This window comes from Beta vulgaris, chromosome 7 (assembly GCF_026745355.1).
Source record: "Beta vulgaris subsp. vulgaris cultivar EL10 chromosome 7, EL10.2, whole genome shotgun sequence".
Taxonomy (NCBI): Eukaryota; Viridiplantae; Streptophyta; class Magnoliopsida; order Caryophyllales; family Amaranthaceae; genus Beta; species Beta vulgaris.
In genome coordinates this window covers 9,147,527-9,169,345 of record NC_079208.1, presented here as the reverse complement: position 1 = coordinate 9,169,345, position 21,819 = coordinate 9,147,527, and the positions used below count along the sequence as shown (strand labels likewise).

The 21,819-nt window shown below is 33.4% G+C and overlaps 2 protein-coding genes across 3 annotated transcripts; both read right to left on the bottom strand.

Moving 5' to 3' along the window:
- Positions 1-1,239: 1,239 nt before the first annotated feature.
- LOC104908838 (probable pectate lyase 12) lies at positions 1,240-15,466 on the bottom strand. 2 transcript variants are annotated; one of them, XM_010698001.4, is made up of 6 exons: positions 15,018-15,464; positions 10,980-11,292; positions 8,308-8,697; positions 7,625-7,816; positions 1,813-2,015; positions 1,240-1,660 (listed from the first exon to the last, which is right to left on the bottom strand). In XM_010698001.4, the coding sequence occupies exons 1-6, from the start codon at positions 15,146-15,148 to the stop codon at positions 1,468-1,470; spliced, it is 1,422 nt and encodes a 473-aa protein (XP_010696303.2). In that variant the 5' UTR covers positions 15,149-15,464; the 3' UTR covers positions 1,240-1,467. The 2 variants fall into 2 exon arrangements, with proteins under 2 accessions (XP_010696303.2, XP_048504483.1); XM_048648526.2 differs by lacking the exon at positions 7,625-7,816 and having other exon boundaries at positions 15,018-15,466.
- Positions 15,467-17,441: 1,975 nt separating this feature from the next.
- Positions 17,442-18,029, bottom strand: LOC125491709 (uncharacterized). Its single transcript, XM_048633802.1, has one exon. The coding sequence runs from the start codon at positions 18,027-18,029 to the stop codon at positions 17,442-17,444; it is 588 nt and encodes a 195-aa protein (XP_048489759.1).
- Positions 18,030-21,819: the final 3,790 nt, after the last annotated feature.

Genomic DNA, 21,819 nt, shown 5'->3' with positions numbered 1-21,819 from the left:
TATTTGCTTCAATTTCCTGGGTATTTCCTCATAATTGCTTGCTGATATATTTTTTTATTATTCTAAAACAATTTATACTCTTTATGTTTCAGAAAATTTGCTTCAAATTATCATAAGGGTTGAGCGGGAAATTGAAAGCTTGAAACTTTACCTTATCTTTGGCAGAAAATAAATCATGGGTATTGCTGAAAAAAAGCAAAAAACCCAAGAATTTTGCATAATGTGTAAAGTTGAAGATGGTGAAGTAATTAGAGAAAGAAAAGGTGTTAATGGTGGACGTGAAAAAGAATGGAAGATAGATATAAGTTGGAAAATCTACTGGGTGATGCACAAAAAGTTGATAGATTAAGATTATCAATGGCAAATCGATCTAGAAGTAAAGCAATGGATGATTAGAGGATTAACTTTGATAATTTTGTGGGTTTGTTTGATAAAAGAAAAATGTGACATGGATCCTTTGTGTCGCGGTACATGCTGGACCTTCACCTAGAAACCATACTATAGTCATCACTGTTGATTTCTAATCCCATCAAAACAATCAAACAATCACAACCATCATCTTATTCCTATTTCCTATGTTTGCATCACCATTCACCACATAACAATACTGCAATGGTTGAACTTTGAGGAATAATAGAGGAGGAGAGAGAAAAGAGGGGGAGGAATTAGAGGAGAGAGAAAAGAGTTTGGAATTTTTATAATTAATGTCATGGCACCTTTTTCTGTTTAATTAATGCCATGTCATATTTTTCTTTTATTTTTGGGGCTGATAACGGTACAAACCAAAGTTTAGTACCTTAAGTTAACAGACATCCAATTTGAGTACCTTAACTGGAACTTTTGAAAGTTCAGTACCTTAACTGAAACTTTTCTCAAAGTTCAGTACCCTCATGTGTACTTAACTCGCATAGGAATATGTCTAATGTTAAATAGAGTCCAGTTAGATAATTGTTAAAGTTGGTTCCCTTTTATGAGTACATGTTTGTTTGTTGGTTGTAAAATTGGTTTAAGCGTGGCTGTTTGAGCTACAAAGTACCTATGAATTTATTGTGGGTAGGTAAGATAAAAGGTTTACCAGCTCTATGGACTATGGGTCAATCTGGTCCAAATTAGTGTAGGCCACAATTTTATTGATATTCATCTATCCAGGTCAAGTGTAATTTGATGATTTGGATAGGATAATGAAAGTGCTCTTAAACATGCAAGTTATCATCATTTCATATCCTGAGTACAAGTTGATTTAGTTGATAAAGTCTTAAAAATATTATCTAAGAAAGACTTTAACATTGGGATCAATCTTGTCTAAATTATCACTTCTTGTAGTGAAGTTTAGCAAGAAAGAAAAGCAAAATTCACTATTGTTCAGAAGAAAATGAAATGAACAACAATTCTAGAGACATGACACTTACTTATCAATGTCCAAGTTAGAAGTAGCAAGAAATGAGAAGCTTCTTCTCAAGATGTTTGTCATAGAAAGTTGATGATAGGAATTGCGTATAAATAAAGAAACGACATAGTCAATAAAAGAAATAAAAGGATATATGTCGGGGAAGAAACTGAAGATGTACCACCATCATAGTCATCATTATAATCATAATCGTCTGAATTTAATCCAGTTTTTTCACCAGGTCCAGCAGTCCACTTGCCAAGACTATGTCTCCTACATACATTATATATATGAAGTTAGAATTTACATTTCTATATATTAATTTGCTTCATGAATCTTACGACTCTAAAAGTATAAAACCCTTTGAACTTATCACTGAAGGAAAAAGAAATTTGAAGAAGAAAAGGAGAAAAGGGAGCAATTACTTGTCACCGAGAACACCAGCATACATGACGAGCTGGTCAAGGTTGGCAGCAGATTTGGGCTCCACGCTATATGCTTTCTCGTATTTGACTTCGACTCCTGCCCCAGACGCCACAAAATACGCACCGTTCATCATTTCGTCTCCTTCTGATCTCCAATTCCACCCTTTCCAATTATTATCGTTTGTATCTACTCTTTTTGTTACCTGCAACACAATTAATCATTACAAAGTTTTGATCCAGCTCAAATTATGTTATAACGAAGAAGATATAATATCAAATGACTAAAACCTATTATAAATGTAAAAACAATATGCTCAACATTGTACATTATAGACTTATGCCTCCATTTATTTCTAATAAGTGGATATAGTAGGTTAGAATTTTTTTTAAAGAACTTTAGAAATCAATAATTCAATATAGACTTGTTGCTTCACTATTATCTTATCTATTACTTAGCTCTATTTCGATGTACCTTCGATTAATCTTCTTGATATGCAGTTTTAGAAGGATGATATACGAGAAAAATGAAAAAGTCAAATAAGATAATTGAAATATACAGTTAGCCAATCGCTCCTCTAACTTGTGATCTATTTGATATATTTTCCTAGTTTTTATTAGAATAATCAAAAAAATCTTGTAATATATGTCATTAAAGTAGCTAGAAAAATCTAGGATAGAAAGACCTAGAAATTAAGTCTAGAAAAATCTAAGCTAAGAAGCAAATTTAAGAAAAAAAAAAGAGAGATGTATCTAGAGTAATCCTAAGCCTTAGTAGATTACTATATGGATATTACTAGAAGGAAAGTAACCGACATCTTTCCTGTATAAATATATCATTACACTATGTGATGGAATGAAGAAGGAAAAAACAATCCAAGTTCTTTGAATACAAGTTTTTCTCATATACTAATCTCCTTCCTTATCAACACTAATATCTCACCTTGTGATTATCTCTTTTTCCCATTACACTTCTTATTGTTAGAGTACTACAAAAGTAAAAACAACACTTTTGTTAAGTCACCAAAAATATCTATAAGTGGTATCAGAGCCAAAATTCCCAAAGCCTCACTACTTTAGCCACAAAACACATTTAACCCATATACAACATAAATTATAATGGCACTCAACAATCCAACCTTCCCAATTCCAATTTTCGGGGGAGAAAATTATGATTTTTGGAAAATTAAAATGAAGACATTACTTAAATCTCATGGGTTGTGGAGTTATGCTGATAAAGGGTATACAGAGTACGAAGACGAGAGTATCCTAACTGAAGCTCAAAAAAAGCAGCTTGAGGGTGAAAGAATGAAGGATGCTAAGGCATTATATCTAATACAAAATGCGGTCACGGATATAATATTTCCAAGAATTTTAAGAGCCAACACGGCAAAGGAGGCTTGGGAGATCCTGCAACAAGAATTTCAGGGAGATAGCAAGGTGAGAAGTATCAAACTCCAGTCTCTAAGAAGAGAATTTGAAAACTTAAAAATGAAAGAAGGAGAATTAATGAAAGGTTATTTTTCAAAGGTAATAGAAATAATGAATCAGACGAAATCATATGGAGAAGAAATTTCAGATGAGAAAATTGTGAAGAAGATTTTATTAAGTTTAACGGAAAAATATGATAACATTGTTGCTATTATTGAAGAAACAAAAGATATATCAAAATTAACAGTAGAGCAACTTATGGGATCTTTGGAGTCCCATGAACAAAGGAAAAATAGGCATATTGATGAAGAAATGATTGAGACTGCTCTTGCAGCAAAATTTAAGAAAATGCCCAAGAAAAACGTTGAGGAAGAAGATGAAGAAAAATCATCGAAAGATATGAATCAAAAATTCTCCTGCAATATTTGCAAAAAGACTAACCATGATACTGCAGATTGTTGGCACAAAGGAAAGCCACAATGCTGGGAGTGCAAGAAGTTTGGTCATGTAGGAAAGAATTGCAGGACCAAGAAAAATAATGAGATTGCCAATTTTGGCAAAGAAAATCAAGAAGAAATTTTGTTTTGAATCTTGCTAATGACAAGAGCATTAGCGGGAAAGGTTGGTGACATGAGCACCAATTACAACAAAAGAAAATTTGCAAAAAAAAAAAAAAAAAAAAAAAAAATATTTGGGTGATGGCTGGTGACACGAACATCAGTAAAATAGTTGGTAACATGAGTACCAACGAGAAGATCAGAAAAATTGAAAAGTCGTATTAAGAAGATGGAGGTTGGTAACATGGGTGCCAACATTGAAAATCAGAAGTTCATGTTCTATGGTGGTTGGTGACAAGTGCATCAACAATGTTTAAGAACATTATGAGAAAGAAATCAAGAGTGCAAGATTTTTTAGATTAGAGGGAGTATTAGAATAATTAAAAAAATCTTGTAATATATGTCATTAAAGTAGCTAGAAAAATCTAGGATAGAAAGACCTAGAAATTAAGTCTAGAAAAATCTAAGCTAAGAAGCAAATTTAAGAAAAAAAAAGAGAGATGTATCTAGAGTAATCCTAAGCCTTAGTAGATTACTATATGGATATTACTAGAAGGAAAGTAACCGACATCTTTCATGTATAAATATATCATTACACTATGTGATGGAATGAAGAAGGAAAAAATAATCCAAGTTCTTTGAATACAAGTTTTTCTCATATACTAATCTCCTTCTTTATCAACACTAATATCTCACCTTGTGATTATCTCTTTTTCCTATTACACTTCTGATTGTTAGAGTACTACAAAAGTAAAAGCAACACTTTTGTTAAGTCACCAAAAATATCTATCAGTTTTTTGTTTCAACCATCTTCATAAAACTATATGTCATGGAGTTTACTTTTGAGGATTACATTATGAGTTAGAGGAAGCATGCACTACATGTAAATGAATTACTCTTTCTGAAAGCAGGGGAGGTACCACACATAAGCAATATCATAATAATATTAAAAAGAAAAACATCTTATTTAAAGTGTCATGTTCTTTGGACCGTCATTCTTAAATTTTTTTATAGGGCCTTGAAAATATTTGAGACAATCTTATCACCAAGATAAAACTACGCCTATTTAACAACAAAATTCCAACCAAGGATGTCTTGGCCTAGTGGTTAAGATTGAGGTGCTGTGAACGATAGGTCACAGGTTCGAATCCCCCCTCCCCTTCTTTGTACTTTGTATCGCCTTTGTGGCTCATATGGATCAAAAAAAAAACAACAAAATTCCAAAGCCAATTACATCTTCTCGTCTTATTTTTTTATATGTAAAACTAGCAAGACATCTAATAAAATGACAAAAGGCTTTACAAATCAAAGGTTAAGATTAACACTACTTCAATTTACTATTCAAATGGTTTTAATTTGAAAATATGGTCAAACAAATGTGCAACTTTTTTTGAGGGGAAAAACGAATAGGTAACTAATAGAATTGCTTTGGTATATTGAACACCATATCTTGCTAAGGTCTTGTTGAAAAATAAAACTTGGTTTTGGAAATAGGAAACCATGTTAAAAATTACAAGTAATGATATTTTTAAATGTTCCATAAGATACAATTAGAAGATGTAGAGACTTTCTCCTACATATTGATGGCAATGGATCGGATGAAGGGCCGGTTCAACAAGATCCATACTCGATTTTTTCGAGGTGAACCCAGACCTGCTCCACACCTGCTCCAGACCCATTAGGTTTTAAAAAACTTAAACCCTTACCCATACCTACTTGGTCTAACGGGTTCCGGAGTCAAAATAGGTCCATAAGATTAATTTTTTTTATTCTCAATATCATTTAATGTATACTTTATTCGCCAAGTTTTTTTTTAGATATACTAGCTTTTTATGCACGCGATGCGTGCGATGACATTTTTAGGCCTAATTATTACTAAGTAATAAACAAAAATAAAATGCAAGTTAGTATTTTTAAGTTCACCTCCATTTTGTGAATAAGATTCTTTGAAATACAATCAAATAGTACTCCCTCTACATTCTGTTCTTTCTTTTGTAGTCATTAACTCTTTGCATTTAAGTAGCATTACAGTATTACTCCCTTAGTTAAACTTATCTCTATTGAACAAAAAAAAAATGAGTCCATATTATCTGTTACGTTGAATTTCCAATGCAACAATATTATAATTTGGCTAATTTATACTTTGATCTACACTTCTATTTGAAACCCACATTATAATTTGGCTAATTTATACTTTGATCCACACTTGTATTTGAAACCCAAAATTTTGAGTGACGTATTGTAGCCTGTAGGCACATCCTTCTAGAATTTTAACAAAAAATATTTCCCCACCTTTTTCACTACTTGGCAACATCAGTATAATTCCACTATTTTTGCTATTCATTTTCTCTCTCCACTCACTACAAATCTACAAGCCATATTTTCAAGGAACCTAGTTCATCAAACTATACATTATACAATAAGAAAATCAGCCTTTTCAAGTATTAAGCAAAGCAGTAGATCTAATTCATCAAAAATCCATTAGCCGTATCAACCACTTTTGAAGGAAGCAAACCAACTTCAATTTTTCTTGGGTCGATTTTCTAACAAAGAAAGGTAATTTCTTAAATCAACTAACTTCAGTTTTTTCTTGGGTCGATTATCTATCATCCCAAAATTTAATTTGAAAAGTATGAATCAATTTCAGTTTTTTTCCCTTGCCTTCACAAACTTATATTTAAAATTTCATCAGTCTCATATTTAAAATTATATTTGAGATAAAATTGTAAATTTTCATACACAATTTGATATTGGAATTTTTTTAAAAAACAAAAATCGTTTCTTTTATCTTGTTTTCTGATTTAACATGAAAATGAATTAAATTTAAATTGTATAAAAGCCCTTTTTTTCCATTTCAATATTTTACAGTTGTCTTGGTGCTTAATTTCACTATTTGTTTTTGCAAAATAATGTAATTTTTTTTTTCTGAAAATGGTTTTAGCAAATTAATTTAATTTTTTTCTGAAAATTGATTTTTCGAAAATTTTGATTTTGGGTTGTTTTTTCAAAATTTATTTGTGAAAATGGTTTTTTTTGCAAAAGTTATGAGCATAATTTTTAATATTAGAATTTTTTTAAAAAAAAAAACTAAATTTGTTACTTTTATCATGTTCTCTTATTTCACGTGAAAATAAAGGGTTAAATTTAAGTCCTCTTTAACTAATTGCTATCATCTCCCTTTTTTCGTTAGTCGCTACATAACAATTGCTATTGTTTTTTCAACTAATTTGAAATAACTTGGAAGATTAAAAGAATTATGTACCTTTTTGGAAGTTTGCAATTCGTCGATGGACAAATGTGTGATATCCCCGTCGAAATTTTATGTTTTTTACAGATTTTTATGCATAGCGTGTATAGGTAAAGAATAATTTGTAAGTAAAATTTGTGAGTTCTTGAGAACAATCATTTGTAAGTGAATTTTGTTATTTTTTTTTTTTATGTATTTACGCCCTACTATATTAGTTTCGGTTTGTAAGTTGATTTTTAGTTTTTTGTAAAGTTTAATGATTTGCGGGATTTCTTGAACGTGATTTAGAAATGGTTTTGTAAAGTTTCCTAACATAAGTGATTTGGGAGTGATGTTGAAATTTCATTTCCGGTAGCTTTGTTTGAATCCCCATTTTGATATTGATTTTATCTTTGTAATTTAGTAAGGAACGAAAAGGGGGCAAAATAGTCTGTTCAAAAGAGGACACCATAGGTCCCCCTTCCCTTATGTAATAGAGATATTATGAAATAGGAAATGTTAATTATGGTAGCACAGAATCAAAACAAAAACCACAATGAAAATGTGAAAAAAATTGAAGAATAAATGATTTCAAGATTACCTCTTTGGCGTAAGGATTAAAAGGAGCAATGAAACGATTCCCCTGACTATTGATGGTAGGATTCCCGCTACCCCCAATGGCGTACATCTCCCATTGGACAAAAGCATTATTAACAACATGTATATACCCTTTCCTACACCTTGGCATCCTCTGTACTAACTTAGGCCCAAAATGGTTGAATGCGACGGTTACCTGTTACACCAGTATTGTTGTACCAGTCACTTACAATTTAGTTCCTCTGTTTCAAATAATCTTTAGTACGTATGTTGAAGGTATGACTTGTGAGGTAGCTATCAGTACTTGTGAGCTGAGTGTTTCATATTGATAGAGAAGAAAGATGAGTAATGAGTTCACTTTATAATACAGAAAGGTTACTCTTTTATTGTCATATGGTTAAGTGTTAACCTTCTTAGTCTTGTAAATAAACAATTTTTTTATTATGATGGATGCGGCTCAAGTCCACATTTAACAACGTATCATAATAACATAAGTTTAAAAGGTCTTTTTTTTTTATCGGTTGAGGTGTTCATAAAACTAAAGTACAACAAAGAATGCCAAGCCTCGTTTGGTTGTTAATTGTTTATTAGAAATTCTTTATTTTCTTTCAAGGGTTTATAATTAATTTTTGATTTCCCTTTTATAAAATTATCTTTCTAGGATTGATGTTATTTGAAGTTACGTACCTGCATTCCTGTATCTGGCTCGTATGTGTCACTGTGACCTAGTAGCATGACCTCATTGTGGTGGGAGAAATGGTTGTTAGACACGGTGATCCCGGTTGAACCCATTATGATGTCGATTAGCCCATCTTTACAGTGGGACAATGAGCAGTGGTCAATCCAAAGGTCCTTGGATCCAAATACAGAGATCCCGTCGCCATCGGATAAAGACCGATAACCGTAATGGGTCGGGCTCGACCTAACCATGGTGTTGCCAGATTGGTAGCAGTGGTGGACGTGAATGTTGTGGATTATAATGTTACTTATGAATTGTAACATTATGCATCCTCCTCCCGTTATGTGAACGTCCGCCCCTCGGCCGTCTAAGGTTTTGTAACTGTTAAATATTAGCTCCTGCAGTGCATTATAAAACAAAAATTTACCATTAGTAAAAACGGTAAAAAAAGTTGTTGTAAAGCAAATGTCGGGCAAGTCCCGAACCGCGGGTCAGAAGAACGTATCTAAAAGCCGTGCCATTTTCCAATTGACCCATAAAGTAGGTCTATGTTGATCACCTCTAAAGTCAAGCAACACTTTTTTTTTCCAACAGAAAAAAGAAAAAAATAACAATTTGGCCAACGTTCTACTTGCTTTTTTTTATATTGTTTCTATTGTTTTATTGAAATCATTACTACGCTCCCTAAAATAATGTGACACGACATATAATAAAAACATCGTGTTAGTATAAAAAAAATGTACCACATATGTATTTTGGATCATCTATTTGGATAAGGCTACAATTAGCTAGAAACGGCTTAAAAATATTTGCTTATAACAGCAACGATTGATCCTTGCAGGTTTGCAATTAGCGAGCGACACACTGCCGAAAGAGATTGGGCTCCAAAAGGCCCCAAACCCATAATATATAACCCGCGCCTGCGCCGCGATCAACGCATGCTCAGCACGTACGGTGTGCGTGTGTTGTCTACCAATTCCTCTAGCCTTTAATTTTGCCACACAAGTCAAAGGACTATATAAATGTGTAAAGCAACTCCAATGGTGAACATTAGCGACTTGCTAGCAAATAAATAAAAAGTTAAGCAATTAGCGTAACCATTGGAGTGAGTAGCTAGAATTTCATTTGCTAGCCAATGTATCTTAACTAAGCCAATTGGCTTGAGCAAAAATTGTGGGCCCATGTGGGAATTTTGGTGAACAATTTCTATACTCTTCTCTAAAAAAAAAACTATCTTACTTCAAGTAGGACCCACTCATATTGGCTAAACATTAGGGGAGTTTTGACTTAAATTGGAATTAGCTAGAAAAATCTATGTGGCACTCTAAGCCAATTTTCATTTTGCTCTACCATTAGAGTTGCTCTAAAGACTAAAGACCTTGTCGTTTCTTTCATTGAGACAGTGGATTTGAGGGATAGGTGATAGCTCAGTGGAGTACAATATTAATCCTAAATTATAGGACGGTCTAGGGTTTGAATCTTAATCCCAACAATATTTTGGGACATTTACTTCTGGACTGTTTAACCTTGTATCTAACCTCTAAGCTGGTGTGTCCTGCAAATTAGTACCCTGATAGGAGTTGGTCATCGTACCAATTATCTTTACTAATAAAAAAAATTAAGACAGCGGATTTTCTCTTCATCTTTTCTCTTTCTTTTGTACGCTTTTTGCTCTGAACTCTTTGTAAACTTTCATCATGTAATTTTCCCTCAGGATTTCCTATTTATCCAATATATACTTCGTATATATGTCAGTAATTACAGTTACATAGTCTTAATAGGAATGCAACAAAGCGCTTTGAGCAATATACTGTTGAGTTTGTGTCACCAATTCTACATTAATTATTCAAGCTTAGTCTACAGGCCTCGGAGAAAATCACACATAATGTATCTTTACCCTCTAAGACTTGTGCTAATATGCTTGGCTTCCAAGAAAGGCGGAACATAGGGGGTGCACAGGACAGCCTCGGTCGGCAACCCCCAACTTCAATTTTTTTTGAAAAATTAAGGTAAAATTTGTTGTATTTTTTCAAAAATAGGTAGAAGTATTGAACAGACCCCTTGTAATCTTTTGAAAATTTTCCTACGGTCCATCTGAAAATAATTTTCTGGTTCCACCCCTGCCCCCAAGCTTTCTTGTACTATAAAATTCCCACTTAGCATAAACTTACAATTTGTACCAAGTGTACAAAGAGTACCATACACAATATAAGCTCATATAGAGAACACCATTTCTAGCTCCTTAGTTCTTAGTGAGTTTGTTGACCCTCGTTCTTTGAGAATTAGATCCAATATAATTTAGAGAATCGTACCATTATTCTTTTACCGTTCGCGGTATACCCCATTTCAAATATTGGATAATTAGTGCTTGTCGTTTGTGGGTTGTTTACTTCTTTGAGGGTTTTTCCTATGTTAAGTTATATGTGTTTATTACTTCTTATATTGTGCATCTTTTACATATATATCTCTTTTTGTCAGTATTTGCTTCTACTTGTGCTCCTAACCCCAACATTTATTACTACCACGATATTGATAGAGCACCTAAAAGCGGGTGAAGCTACAAATTTGGAAGTTTGACCTTTAATAATACATACATGTAAATAAAGGGTAAAACTCTATCTTATTGTGCGAGTGTAACTTGGAGAACTATATATGTAGAGAAGTTACTAAAATTAATTACCTGGGAAAGGTGGATCACCATATTGGAAGCAAAGACAATCCAAAGAGGTTCAGTTCGTATGACAGCATAGCGAAGGGTACCAGGTTTTGGATTAACAGCATCATCATCTGAAGGGTCGGTGACTACGTAAAACTCGCCACCTTTGCCACCAAGAGCATACTGCCCAAATCCGATGCCGCAATCGGCTAACCTTTGCCGGTTATTATGCCAATTCGGGTCGCATCTCCAGCAATCGTCAATTGGATTTCCAGTCATGCAATTGGAGGCTTCATCTTCAAGTAAATGTCTTCTAGCTAGGGAAACATTAACCTTTCTGCATGAAAACCCAGATAATGCATGTGGGTCACGTATTGCAAATAATGACATTCGAACCGTGGTATTAGTTAATATATTTTTTTTCAGATGTGGCCATTGTCCATTTACTTAGGTTATCGATGTATTAAGGTGCGTTCTCTCCAACTTATTGGCCCTGAACTTGTTGGACTTTATCTGAACTGAACTTATTGAACCTGAATTGAACTTATTAGAACTTATTATTTTACATAGTATTTCCTCTGCTTTATTAATTTTCATTTTCGGTATTGTGATATCTCTATCTTTCTCTTTATTAAATGAGTTCCTTATTTTAATTACTTGATCCGTCTATATTTCTTATTCTTTAATATGTATGCCTCCTCTATATATAGCAATTAATAAGGAACGGAGTAAGTAATAACTATATAGGATCCCACTATTCTGGTGACTGGTGTAAATCATGTGATCTGCTTCCAGTTTACGACAAGGTTATTTATTTGAACCCGAAAAGATTATAATGTTTAAGGGGGAATGAGTGATATATTATAATAGAATAATGGATATGCACTTAATTGAGGTGTCTTACATAAGCTTCCTTGTTGCACTAAGGGAGAAGTACACATACTGATCTAATAAACTAATTAGATAGTTTGCACAAAAAATATAAAATGATAAAGCAATTGTGATTAGAAGTGCGTCCAGTTTTTCTTCTCTTGAATTGACTTTATCTAGACAAACATCCGCCCCACACTCAATTATTGTTTGAAAATGTATCAATAACAAAAAATTGCGCGATAAAATCTTTTTTTTTTCTTTTAAATGTTTTGGAAGGATTAGACGTTACTCTTTCATTATCATTAACAAAAGTAATCCTATAAATCATTAAAGACAAAATCTTGTAGAATGAGAATACGTATAATATACTCCTAAATTAAAATTTTTTTTAAGGTAAAATGAAGTCTCTTTCAAGGAGGGAGGAGAATTGGAGATCCCGCCTTACCAGATGTGAGACTTGATCCATGATCTCAGGTATCGTATGTGATGCCAACACCACTAGACTATGGGAGTGTTTGGCAAGTAGAGTTTTGGAGTAAAAAGAGTGTTTTGGACCACTTTTAGAGTTTTGACTAGTAAAAAACTCTTAAAGAGGTGTTTCGTAAAATAGAGTTTTAGAGAGAGTTTTGGAATGAAACCTCTAAAAATGAAAAAGCTCCTAATAGGAGTTTTTTCTTTAGAGAATTAGGTAAAAATATGTTCAATGACTTTTTTATCTCTAATAATGCCACTACACATTGTATTAAAATGTCTATAAATGTCATTTCACTCAAACAAATGACAATAAGCTTTTAGCAATCAGTTAATTGTTACCAAACACATTTATAAAAAAAGTTGTCAAATCAGTAGTCAAATCTGCTGAACAAAAAGTTAAAACTCTAACAGCAAACTCTAAACTCTAACAGCTAAACTTTAAACTCTATTTGCTAAACAAAGCCTGTCACTTGTTGCTCATAATATCCTCCTAAATGAATATACTTTCTCCTTTTTTTTACTTGCAATACTTTTTTTTTCATTAACTCCAATGCAAAATTTGGGTAGGAGAGATGTAGAGAAGAAAAAAAAGAGAGGGCCTCATGTGATTGTAGAGAAATAGAGAGAAAGGAAAAATAAAAATAAGAAGTGTTGCAAGTAATTAATTATTTTCTTTTTAAAAAAGTGGTATAAGTAAAAAAAAAAAAAAAAAAAAAACGGAGGAACTAAATAAATTCATAATTTCGGTAGAATGTCGTTGCATGAAAGAATGTGAAACTGTCGTATTCTTAGGGAGGCTCTCTCTGCATTGTTAGAAATTCATAGATTTGCATTGCTCAAAAAAAGGGAAGTAGGGTAGCTAGCTCTCATTCCAACTACAAAGAAAGATGGATTTACTACTTTTTATCTTTTCTTTTTTGATTTTATTGATTTAAGATTTTGGAGTGTGAACCATAAAGATGCCCGGTAAATACTATTGTATTATCTGAGCATAATCCACTGCTAAAAGTAAAAGTGAAATATTAAAGGAAAAAAAAATAATCTAACACAAAAGTAGAGAAAAAAATGTCTCAAGTCATGAAATAAAGGATTTGTACCCTACATTGGATGCAATTTACCGATTCATTTTGCAAAAAAATTGTGTTTCAAACTAATATCTATCTAGACAATCACATATAAATTTTAATTGAGTCATAATCAGTACAAAAGTATAATGTATTATTTTAGAAAAACAATAATACTATTTCTAGTAAATTTGTAACCATAGAGTACATGAAAATTTTAACAAAAATATTTCGCAAATACTCTGCAGTTTTTTTTTACAGTAATAATGTGTTTAGTCAAGATAATCCACATTTTTTTAATTTAAATTACAGAATAATTAGAATATTGGTGAATCAATAAAATGCATGAAAGGAATATTTCATATGCGTTCACTTAAGTATATATGTAACCTTATCTGATTATTCTCCTTTTCTTAGATAAGGACCACTTTTGTTTCATGGTTGAGCACTTTAGTGTATTTAAACCACCTTTGTTTCTAAAAAGATTTCACACTTGCCTTTACCTATACATGGATATTCCAAATAAACTTCTATTTTTCTTTCTCACCAATAAAGACTATTTTTTTTTCAACGTTGTTTCTCCTTCTATTCCCGTATTTCCAATTATATAATTTTATTTTATTCTGTACATAATTTTAGTTTTTGAGCTAAACACAAAAAATAAAACATGCAAAAGCAAAATACTTAGGCTTTCTTCATCTCTACTTAAATTTGTTGAACTTAACTTAGTTTTGAGAAAATTAGTATATTTATACCGAATTTAAAAATGTCATTGCCTTGCTTCAATGATCTTATTAGCAATTTGTTCTTATTTTTACTTATATTTGTTGAACTAAACATATCTAAGCTTCTTTTTTTCTTATAAAAACTAAAAATAAGGTGAAAAAAATAGATCCTTATTGTTGAACTTAACTTATAATCTTTGCTTAATTTTAGTTATTTTTGTGAACTTATTTTTTCTAAACTTTAACTTCTCTTCCCAGACATAGTTTGTTTCTTTTGTTGGTAACTAAAACTCTTTTTATTATACTTAAGTTCATGGTGAACCTGACTTATGTTTGCTTAATTGAAAAATAAAATGAAATTACTTTTTTGCTAAAATTAACGTCTATGTTATCTTCATATATTTCATGTGAAGATAACATAGTATTAGTTTTACTCCATTTATTAACAAAGTATAATGACGTGTAGCACTCCAAATAGAGTTACAATTGTTTTTAAAGATCATTTCATATTATATTGTCTTATTGGCCAATGATGCAACAAAAAAAAAATCCAACTGCAAAAAAAAAAAAAAAATTCCTAAACATCAACTATATTAAAATTGGCAATGTGATCTCATGCCAAACTAACCAGGTGTATATATAGAAAGTAGAGCGAAAACCAAAAGAAAATATAGAGTTAGGTATTTCCATGATCCATTGCCTCGCAAGTCGCATGTAATGCATTTTGTTGTTATCTTTTAATTGAAAAGTTGATCGTTGAATTAGTTTGCTGATTTAATTTTCTAGCTCAACAGAAAAAAGTAATGTACATATATGATGTATGTACCTATAAAAAAAACAATTACTAGGTCTCGTAAGATGGTTATATAGCATGCTTGTGTTGTGAAGATGTAACCAACAACTTAAACTTAAAGATTATAAAATACCTATGAACTTCCCGGGCAACGGCTTCCGGGTCCGGGTGCTGACCCGGGAGAGTGAGGTTGAGGATGGACGAACCAAATGCAAATACATAGCATAGCACCAATATTTGCACAATGTAGCTTCTTTGAAGCATTTTTTTTTGTAGTAGACAAGGGGAAAAAAAAGGCTGGTGAAATAATTTGTCAGCCTATATCTAAAAATTGGTGAACGAATTTTCGCTATAGTTAAAGAAAGTACATTTTGGAGAAAATGGAAAAATAATGGAGATAATTTTATAATATTAATAATAGTAATGTACCTTAAAAAGAGGCATTAATATAGCAGGAATGAACAAGTAGGCTCTCTCACTCTCTTATAATTATCCACTACTAAGCAGTGAGGAGTGAGGAGTGAGGAGTGAGGAGTGAGGAGTGAAGTAGTGTAGTGAGAGTGAGAAGTGAAGAGCCTACTCACAACAGTGAAGCAGTGTGATTATGTCTAGATTTATAGTAATGATATATGTTTGGACCTTTTTTGCATTGAGAGGAGATTTACTGCTTAGAACGGTGAAAAAGGTGGAAAAAGAAAAGAGGAGAGAGAAATTATGGAGCATAGTGAAAGTTTGACTGTTTGGTCTATCTCTCGATTTTGTTGCCATTGTTACACTTACACACACCAAAAAATAAATAAAAGAAAACAAGAAGGTTCTTTATTTTGTTTTATTTTCCTTCCCTTTTTCTTTTGAAAGTTATTGTAAGAGATTGGTGCTTTGTAAAACAGGTTCAAAAAGATTCCGAAACAATGACTAGTAAAGAATGCAAAGTGCGCCTGTTTATTTGGTGCTTATAACTCATGCTGCCACTTTTAGAACCCTTTTTGGCTGGGATTAGGGGGCTAGGATTGGGGAGTTTTTGATCAACTTTTTAAACTGAAGACAGGCTTTGTGGTTTTGTCACTGTTTTCTTTTCTCCGTTGAGTAAGCAAGATTTCATTATATGGAGCTCCATGTAATACAACTAAAACTCAATGTGCAATTTTTTTATGAAGGATCCTCCAAAACCATAAAAAGTTGAAAACACATAAGCCACTGTTAAGAAAACGGGGTGTTGTAATGTTTGATTAATGCAGAATAAGTCAATGAAATAATAAGGATGAGAAAAACCACAATGAAGATAATTAAGAAGAACACAAGGATTTACGTCGTTTGGTCAAAATAGACCTACGTCTACAGGTGGGAGATTCGAGTTTCTTCACTATAATGGAGAAAAAATCAGAGAGAATAATACAATGAGTCCTAAATTCTATAGGTTAAAAGTGTTTCACAAGTTGCGTCTATCATAATAAACACTAAGGAGGTCCTTATATAACATAAGGATCCCCGCACAAAACCTAAAAAGAGAATCCGATTCGAAAATCACCAAGCCGCGTCAAAATCCCAGCCGCCCGGTTGGGCGGTCAATTTCTCCAAACCTACTGATGTCTCGGGCACGATCAGGCATTATCCGCCCGGTCGTGATTCGTAAAGGATGCCCGATCTGGCGTGCCCGCTCGACCTAACCGGGCGTGGCTGCCCGACCTGACCGGGCGTGCCCGCCCGACCTGGCCGGGCGCCTTGCCTTAAGAACCTGATGAAGATGAGCGACCCCGCCCGATCGAGCGAACCTTCTCGACCTGACCGGGGCAAACCTGCGAAAACTCTGTTTCACGAGATTGAAGGCATCAAACTAACAAATCTCCACCTTAACTCTAAACCGATCAAACAAGATAACTCCACCTTGAACCAAGAATTGATCATCTCCCAAAAAACCATAAAACCTCCACCTTAAACAAAATTCCATAAGCCTTTCACTTTAGGCAATCTAAAATACGAACATCTTGTATAATTGTGTACCGATGCATCTTCGAACGTAAAATTCCATATATGAAACCATCACATGGCCGAGATTGAGAGTACAAAGTCACCAATGGGAAGCCTGCTTATTCAAATTGACCAAACTCTCTTCAAACGCTTCTTCATCTCAAAAACAAACTCAAGCAATTCTAGAAAATTAAATGACAACAATAATTTCTAATTTGCAATTGTACTTAACAAAACACAAAAGTACCAAATTGAGATAAGAAATAGCATAACTAGAATAAAATCTAATGCATAACAAAAAATTGCTAATTTATTACAAACTCAAAAGCAACTATCAAAGACTCCATAGCGATAAAAACATTCCACACAGTTTCTCATTTCACCAAGAAATCTCAAAGGGAACCAAACATGAAGAGAACATAGAAATCACAGCCCCAAATCATGTAACCTTAGAGTACAACACTATCATCAAAGACATCGCTGGCAATATTTGCGGATTGGTCCTCCTTAGAATTTTCCCCATACTTCTTCTTTAATTTCCAAAACTCAGCTTGGATATTGACCCTTCACATGACAATAGTTACAAATATTATTCTTGCCAGAATTCTTTCCACCATGAGCGAGCAACCAAAGCATTAGTTTGAGCAGAATTATTAGATTTATTAATCAACTTATTGTCAATCAAATGTCTATGAGTTAAGACATCCTTAACTTCCTGCAAACTCATATCATCTCTACTACACAATAAAGTATCTCGAAAATGCTTATACGAAGGCAGTATAGAACACAACAACCTAATAGCCACATCCTCATCATGGATCTCAACATCGATGTTTTGCCAATCCGTAATAATAGAGAAGAATTTATCTAGATAAGTCTCAAGCGGTTTACCTTCTTCTAGACTGAGATCATGAAGTCTAGATATGAGTAGTAGACGGTTGGTCACGCTCTTTGTCATATAATTAAGTGACTCTAACTTCAACCACAAATGAATTATCGAGAATGCCTTCAAATCGATCTCCTCCCACTGATCATCCGTCATACCCGAAGGCTTTTTGGATGCACCTTTAAGAGCCTTGTGACAACCACTTTGAACCAAGGTGGCTTTTATCTTCAATTGCCATAAGCTTAAATTTACTTGTCTATCAAATTTCTCAATGTTGAATTTCATTGACATAATTAAATCAAACTCGTTATATGAGCACCTGAGGTCTTAAACAACCGAGCTCTTGATACCAGTTTGTTAGGAAACGGGGTGGTGTATCGTAGTGTATGATTAATGCGGAATAAGTCAATGAAATAATAAGGATGATAAAAACAATAAAGAAGATAAACAAGAAGAACACAAGGATTTACATGGTTCGATCAAAATAGACCTACTTCCACAGGTGGAGGATTCGAGATTTTTCACTATAATGGAGAAAAAACGAGAGAGAATAATACAAGGAGTCATTCTAGAGGCTAAAAGTGTTTCATAAGTTGTGTCTATAACAATGAACACTAAGGAGTTCCTTTTATAATATAAGGAATCCCGCACAAAACCCTAAAATGAGAATCCAATTCGAAAATCACCAAGTTGGGGCAATCTCAACATGGACAAGAATAGCCTCTTATAGTTTTCATACAATTTCATATATTGGAATTTTAAAAGGAAATTTCATCCTATGTATTTGATGTTAAATGAAAATTAAAGTTAGACATTTAAAACAACATTATATTAAAGTTTCATTACTATGAACAATAATAATTCTAATTTATGCTAACAACATGTTTGGTAGAAGGGATTTGGAAGGAAAAGAAATGAATTTAAAGGAAATATTTTAGTTTTCAATGTTTGATTTGGTTCAAAAATAACATTCTAAGTCATGGAAAATGGAAGGAAAACTTTCTTAGGTCCATGCTTAATCTCATGGGCTTCAAAGAAACAAAATTTTGTCTCCCTTTCAACTGTCGGGGCTGAATATGTTGCAGCTGCCTCATGTTGTGCACATGTATTGTGAGTAAGACAATAACTTCGAGATTTCGAAGTTATGATTGATAATGTGCCAATTATGTGTGATAATACAAGTTCTATAAACATCTCAAAGAATCTTGTTCAACATTCACGCACTAAACGCATAGAAATAAGATATCACTTTTTGCGTGATCATGTCGAAAAAGGTAATATAGCCCTTGAATTTATTTGTAGTAACGATCAAATAGTAGATATTTTCTCCAAACCACTTGCTCGTGAATGTTTTGAAAAATTTAGAGTGGCATTGGGATTGATTTCTGAAACTTAGCTGAATCATATGCTTTGTTGTCTTCTTTTCATATGTCAATTGGAGTTAAAAAGATTATTATTAAACTTAGTATGAACTTATCTCTCAAATAAACTAGGACTTATAAAAGAACTATTAATGTTGTCCTGATATAATACACCTAAGTTGCTTCATGAATTTCCTTGAAAACCTCATATGTGTCGCAATCTTTTTAAACTACTTAAAGTGATGTTGCTTTGAACAAAACAACAAAAATTGTTTCGAAATTTTTATAATTTTTTTTTCAAAAATGTTCAAGGTCCATCTGAAATTCATTGTGCAGCCCTCAATAGGCCTGACAAAAGCTTACCCAACTCGACCCGAACCCAACCTAAAATTAGCGGGTTTGGGTTGATGTTTTCAACCCGATTAGTTAAATGGTTTGACATGAACCCGATCCGAAAGTTAAATGGGTCAGGTTCACGTCAAATTTTCTGACCTGAAAATCACCCGCATGACCTGATTTGCAAATGGATCAAAATCAGGTCGGGTCAACCCGTATAACCTAACCCGAATAATTGAACTAAGAAAATAAAATATTGGTTTTGATGTTTGCCCAACCCAAAAGATAACTTCCCCAGCCCAAGAACACAATCATAAACTCCTAACCCTAGAATTTTTAACGCCTCACGCTCACCACACTCTCTCTCTCACAATTTTTCACACACACTCTCTCTCTCACTATTTTCTTTTTCGCTGGCTCGCTGCTCGCTAGCTGCTCTTCGTCTTGCAATTTCGTTGCGCTTCATCAACAATTCAATACATCAACATTAGGTCGTATTTTTTTTTTTCGTATTTTCACTTGCAAAGTTCAATTTTTTTCGTTGTTCTTTATTTCTTCAATTAGTATTTTTCTTTGCTCGATTTTTTTTTCTTATTTCCTTATTTTCTTCATTCTCCTTCAGAAATCAAAATATTTGTTGTCTTCTTCAACATTAGTTTTCTTCTTTTGCCATTTTTTTTTCTTCTTATTTTGTCCTTTATTTTCTTATTTTCTCGTTTACTTTCTTTCTTTTTTTCAACTATTTCTGATATTTATGTGATTTTCGTATTTTGACCCTTTTTTGTTTCTTATTTTGTCATTTATTTTCTTTGCTCTTTCTTTCATTCTTTTCCTACTAATTTTCTGTTTTTTCTATTTTTCTATGTTATTTTTGTATTTTGACATTTATTTTCTCATTTTGTCATTTATTTTCTTTGCTCTTTTCCTTTTTTTCGTTTTTTTTTCTGTTTCCCTAATGTGTTTAAGTTCTGGTTTTTTTCTATATATTTATGTGTTTTCCTATATGTTTAATGGTCTAATTTTTTTTTCTATTTTCCTATCTTTTCTTGCTCTTTATTCATTTGTATAATTTGGTTTCTAGTTTAATATGGTTGATGACGACTTCAAGCAGCAAATTGAGCTCTCATCAGAGGCAGAGGAGGAGATTCATTTGTCTAAGTCTAAAACATTAAGGATACATTAATGTTGTTATATTTTATAAAACTTTGCTGATTTGGTTTGTAATATTGCAAAGTATGAACTTGGTTAGCTAGAACTTGGTAGTTGGTACTATGTATGTGATATTGGCAAGTATGAACTTGGTTAGCTAGAACTTTGTTAAAATTTCAAGGCCCTACCAAGTGCCAATTATGAACTATGTGTACTGTTCAGAAGAAAAAAAAAATCAGGTTATATGGGTCTGCTCAACCTGAAAAAATTGGGTTAAATAGGTTCAGGTTAACCCATTTACTACACGTTTAAAAAAAATTCAGGTCAAACAGATCAGGTCAGGTTGATCCAATAATTTTCAGATCAGGTTAGAGTTGATGACATCGACCCGAAAATTAAAACAGATCAGGTTCAGGTTAGGGGTTCTCAATCCGATTTTACTTGACCCTAACACGAACCTCACCTAACCCGACCTCATTGACAGGCCTAACCCTCAATAACCCTCAGCCCAAACACAACTAACCCTGCACTCCAAAAAAAGCCCAGCCCAAAATACCAAATCCAAGCCCCAACTCTCCTATCCAAACCCGTAAACCGCCTCTCATTTCAAATTACCCTTCTCACTCCTTCTCCCTCCATTTCTCTCTCGTTCTCAAACCGTAACAATGGTCAAGGTAAAAACTACCCGCTGACCGTTCAAGAAAAATGCCACCCCCACACCGGTGACACCCACTTCATCTTCTTCTGCCACCCCTCATTCCACTCCCAAAGAACAAGCCACTAGTAATCCGGCTCGAAACCCTCCCGTCTCCAAACCAACCGCTAACAAAACCCCAACAAAGAAAACCACCGCAACAAAAATCCCTCCTAAGAAAACAACCGCCCGCAAAACTATGGCTCCCCCTGCCAGATCCTCGACGGTTCCTTAGCTTCCTCTCCGATTCCGCCGCCATCGTCCGAACCGTTGTCTGCTGTGCCCACTGCTCCTCATCCGCCTCGAAAATGTCTCGCCTCCACTACCAGTAAGTCTGCTCTAGGTCCTTCAAGTTCCAAGAGGCCGAAATTTTCCGCCTCCTCTTTGGTGGTGAAAATTTTGTCCGGTCGTATTTTTCCGGCCTCTTGGTTGTCCCGGCCTGAGTTTAAATTTTTATCTGATGCGATTCGTTCTTAAGGATGGTTGGAATTGATGGATTTTAATGATGCAGTTTATGAGGATGAGGTTAGCGAATTTTATA

What these genes read in the sequence shown, in the direction of transcription:
- LOC104908838 (XM_010698001.4), bottom strand. Translation starts at nt 15,148, where the DNA reads ATGCTTCAAAGAAGCTACATTGTGCAAATATTGGTGCTATGCTATGTA. An exon ending in GTTGCCCGGGAAGTTCATAG is followed by an intron (nt 11,293 to 15,017) that starts GTATTTTATAAT and finishes GTTTTCATGCAG; the next exon opens with AAAGGTTAATGTTTCCCTAG. An exon ending in AGCCAGATACAGGAATGCAG is followed by an intron (nt 7,817 to 8,307) that starts GTACGTAACTTC and finishes CTGGTGTAACAG; the next exon opens with GTAACCGTCGCATTCAACCA.
- LOC125491709 (XM_048633802.1), bottom strand. Translation starts at nt 18,029, where the DNA reads ATGTCAATGAAATTCAACATTGAGAAATTTGATAGACAAGTAAATTTA.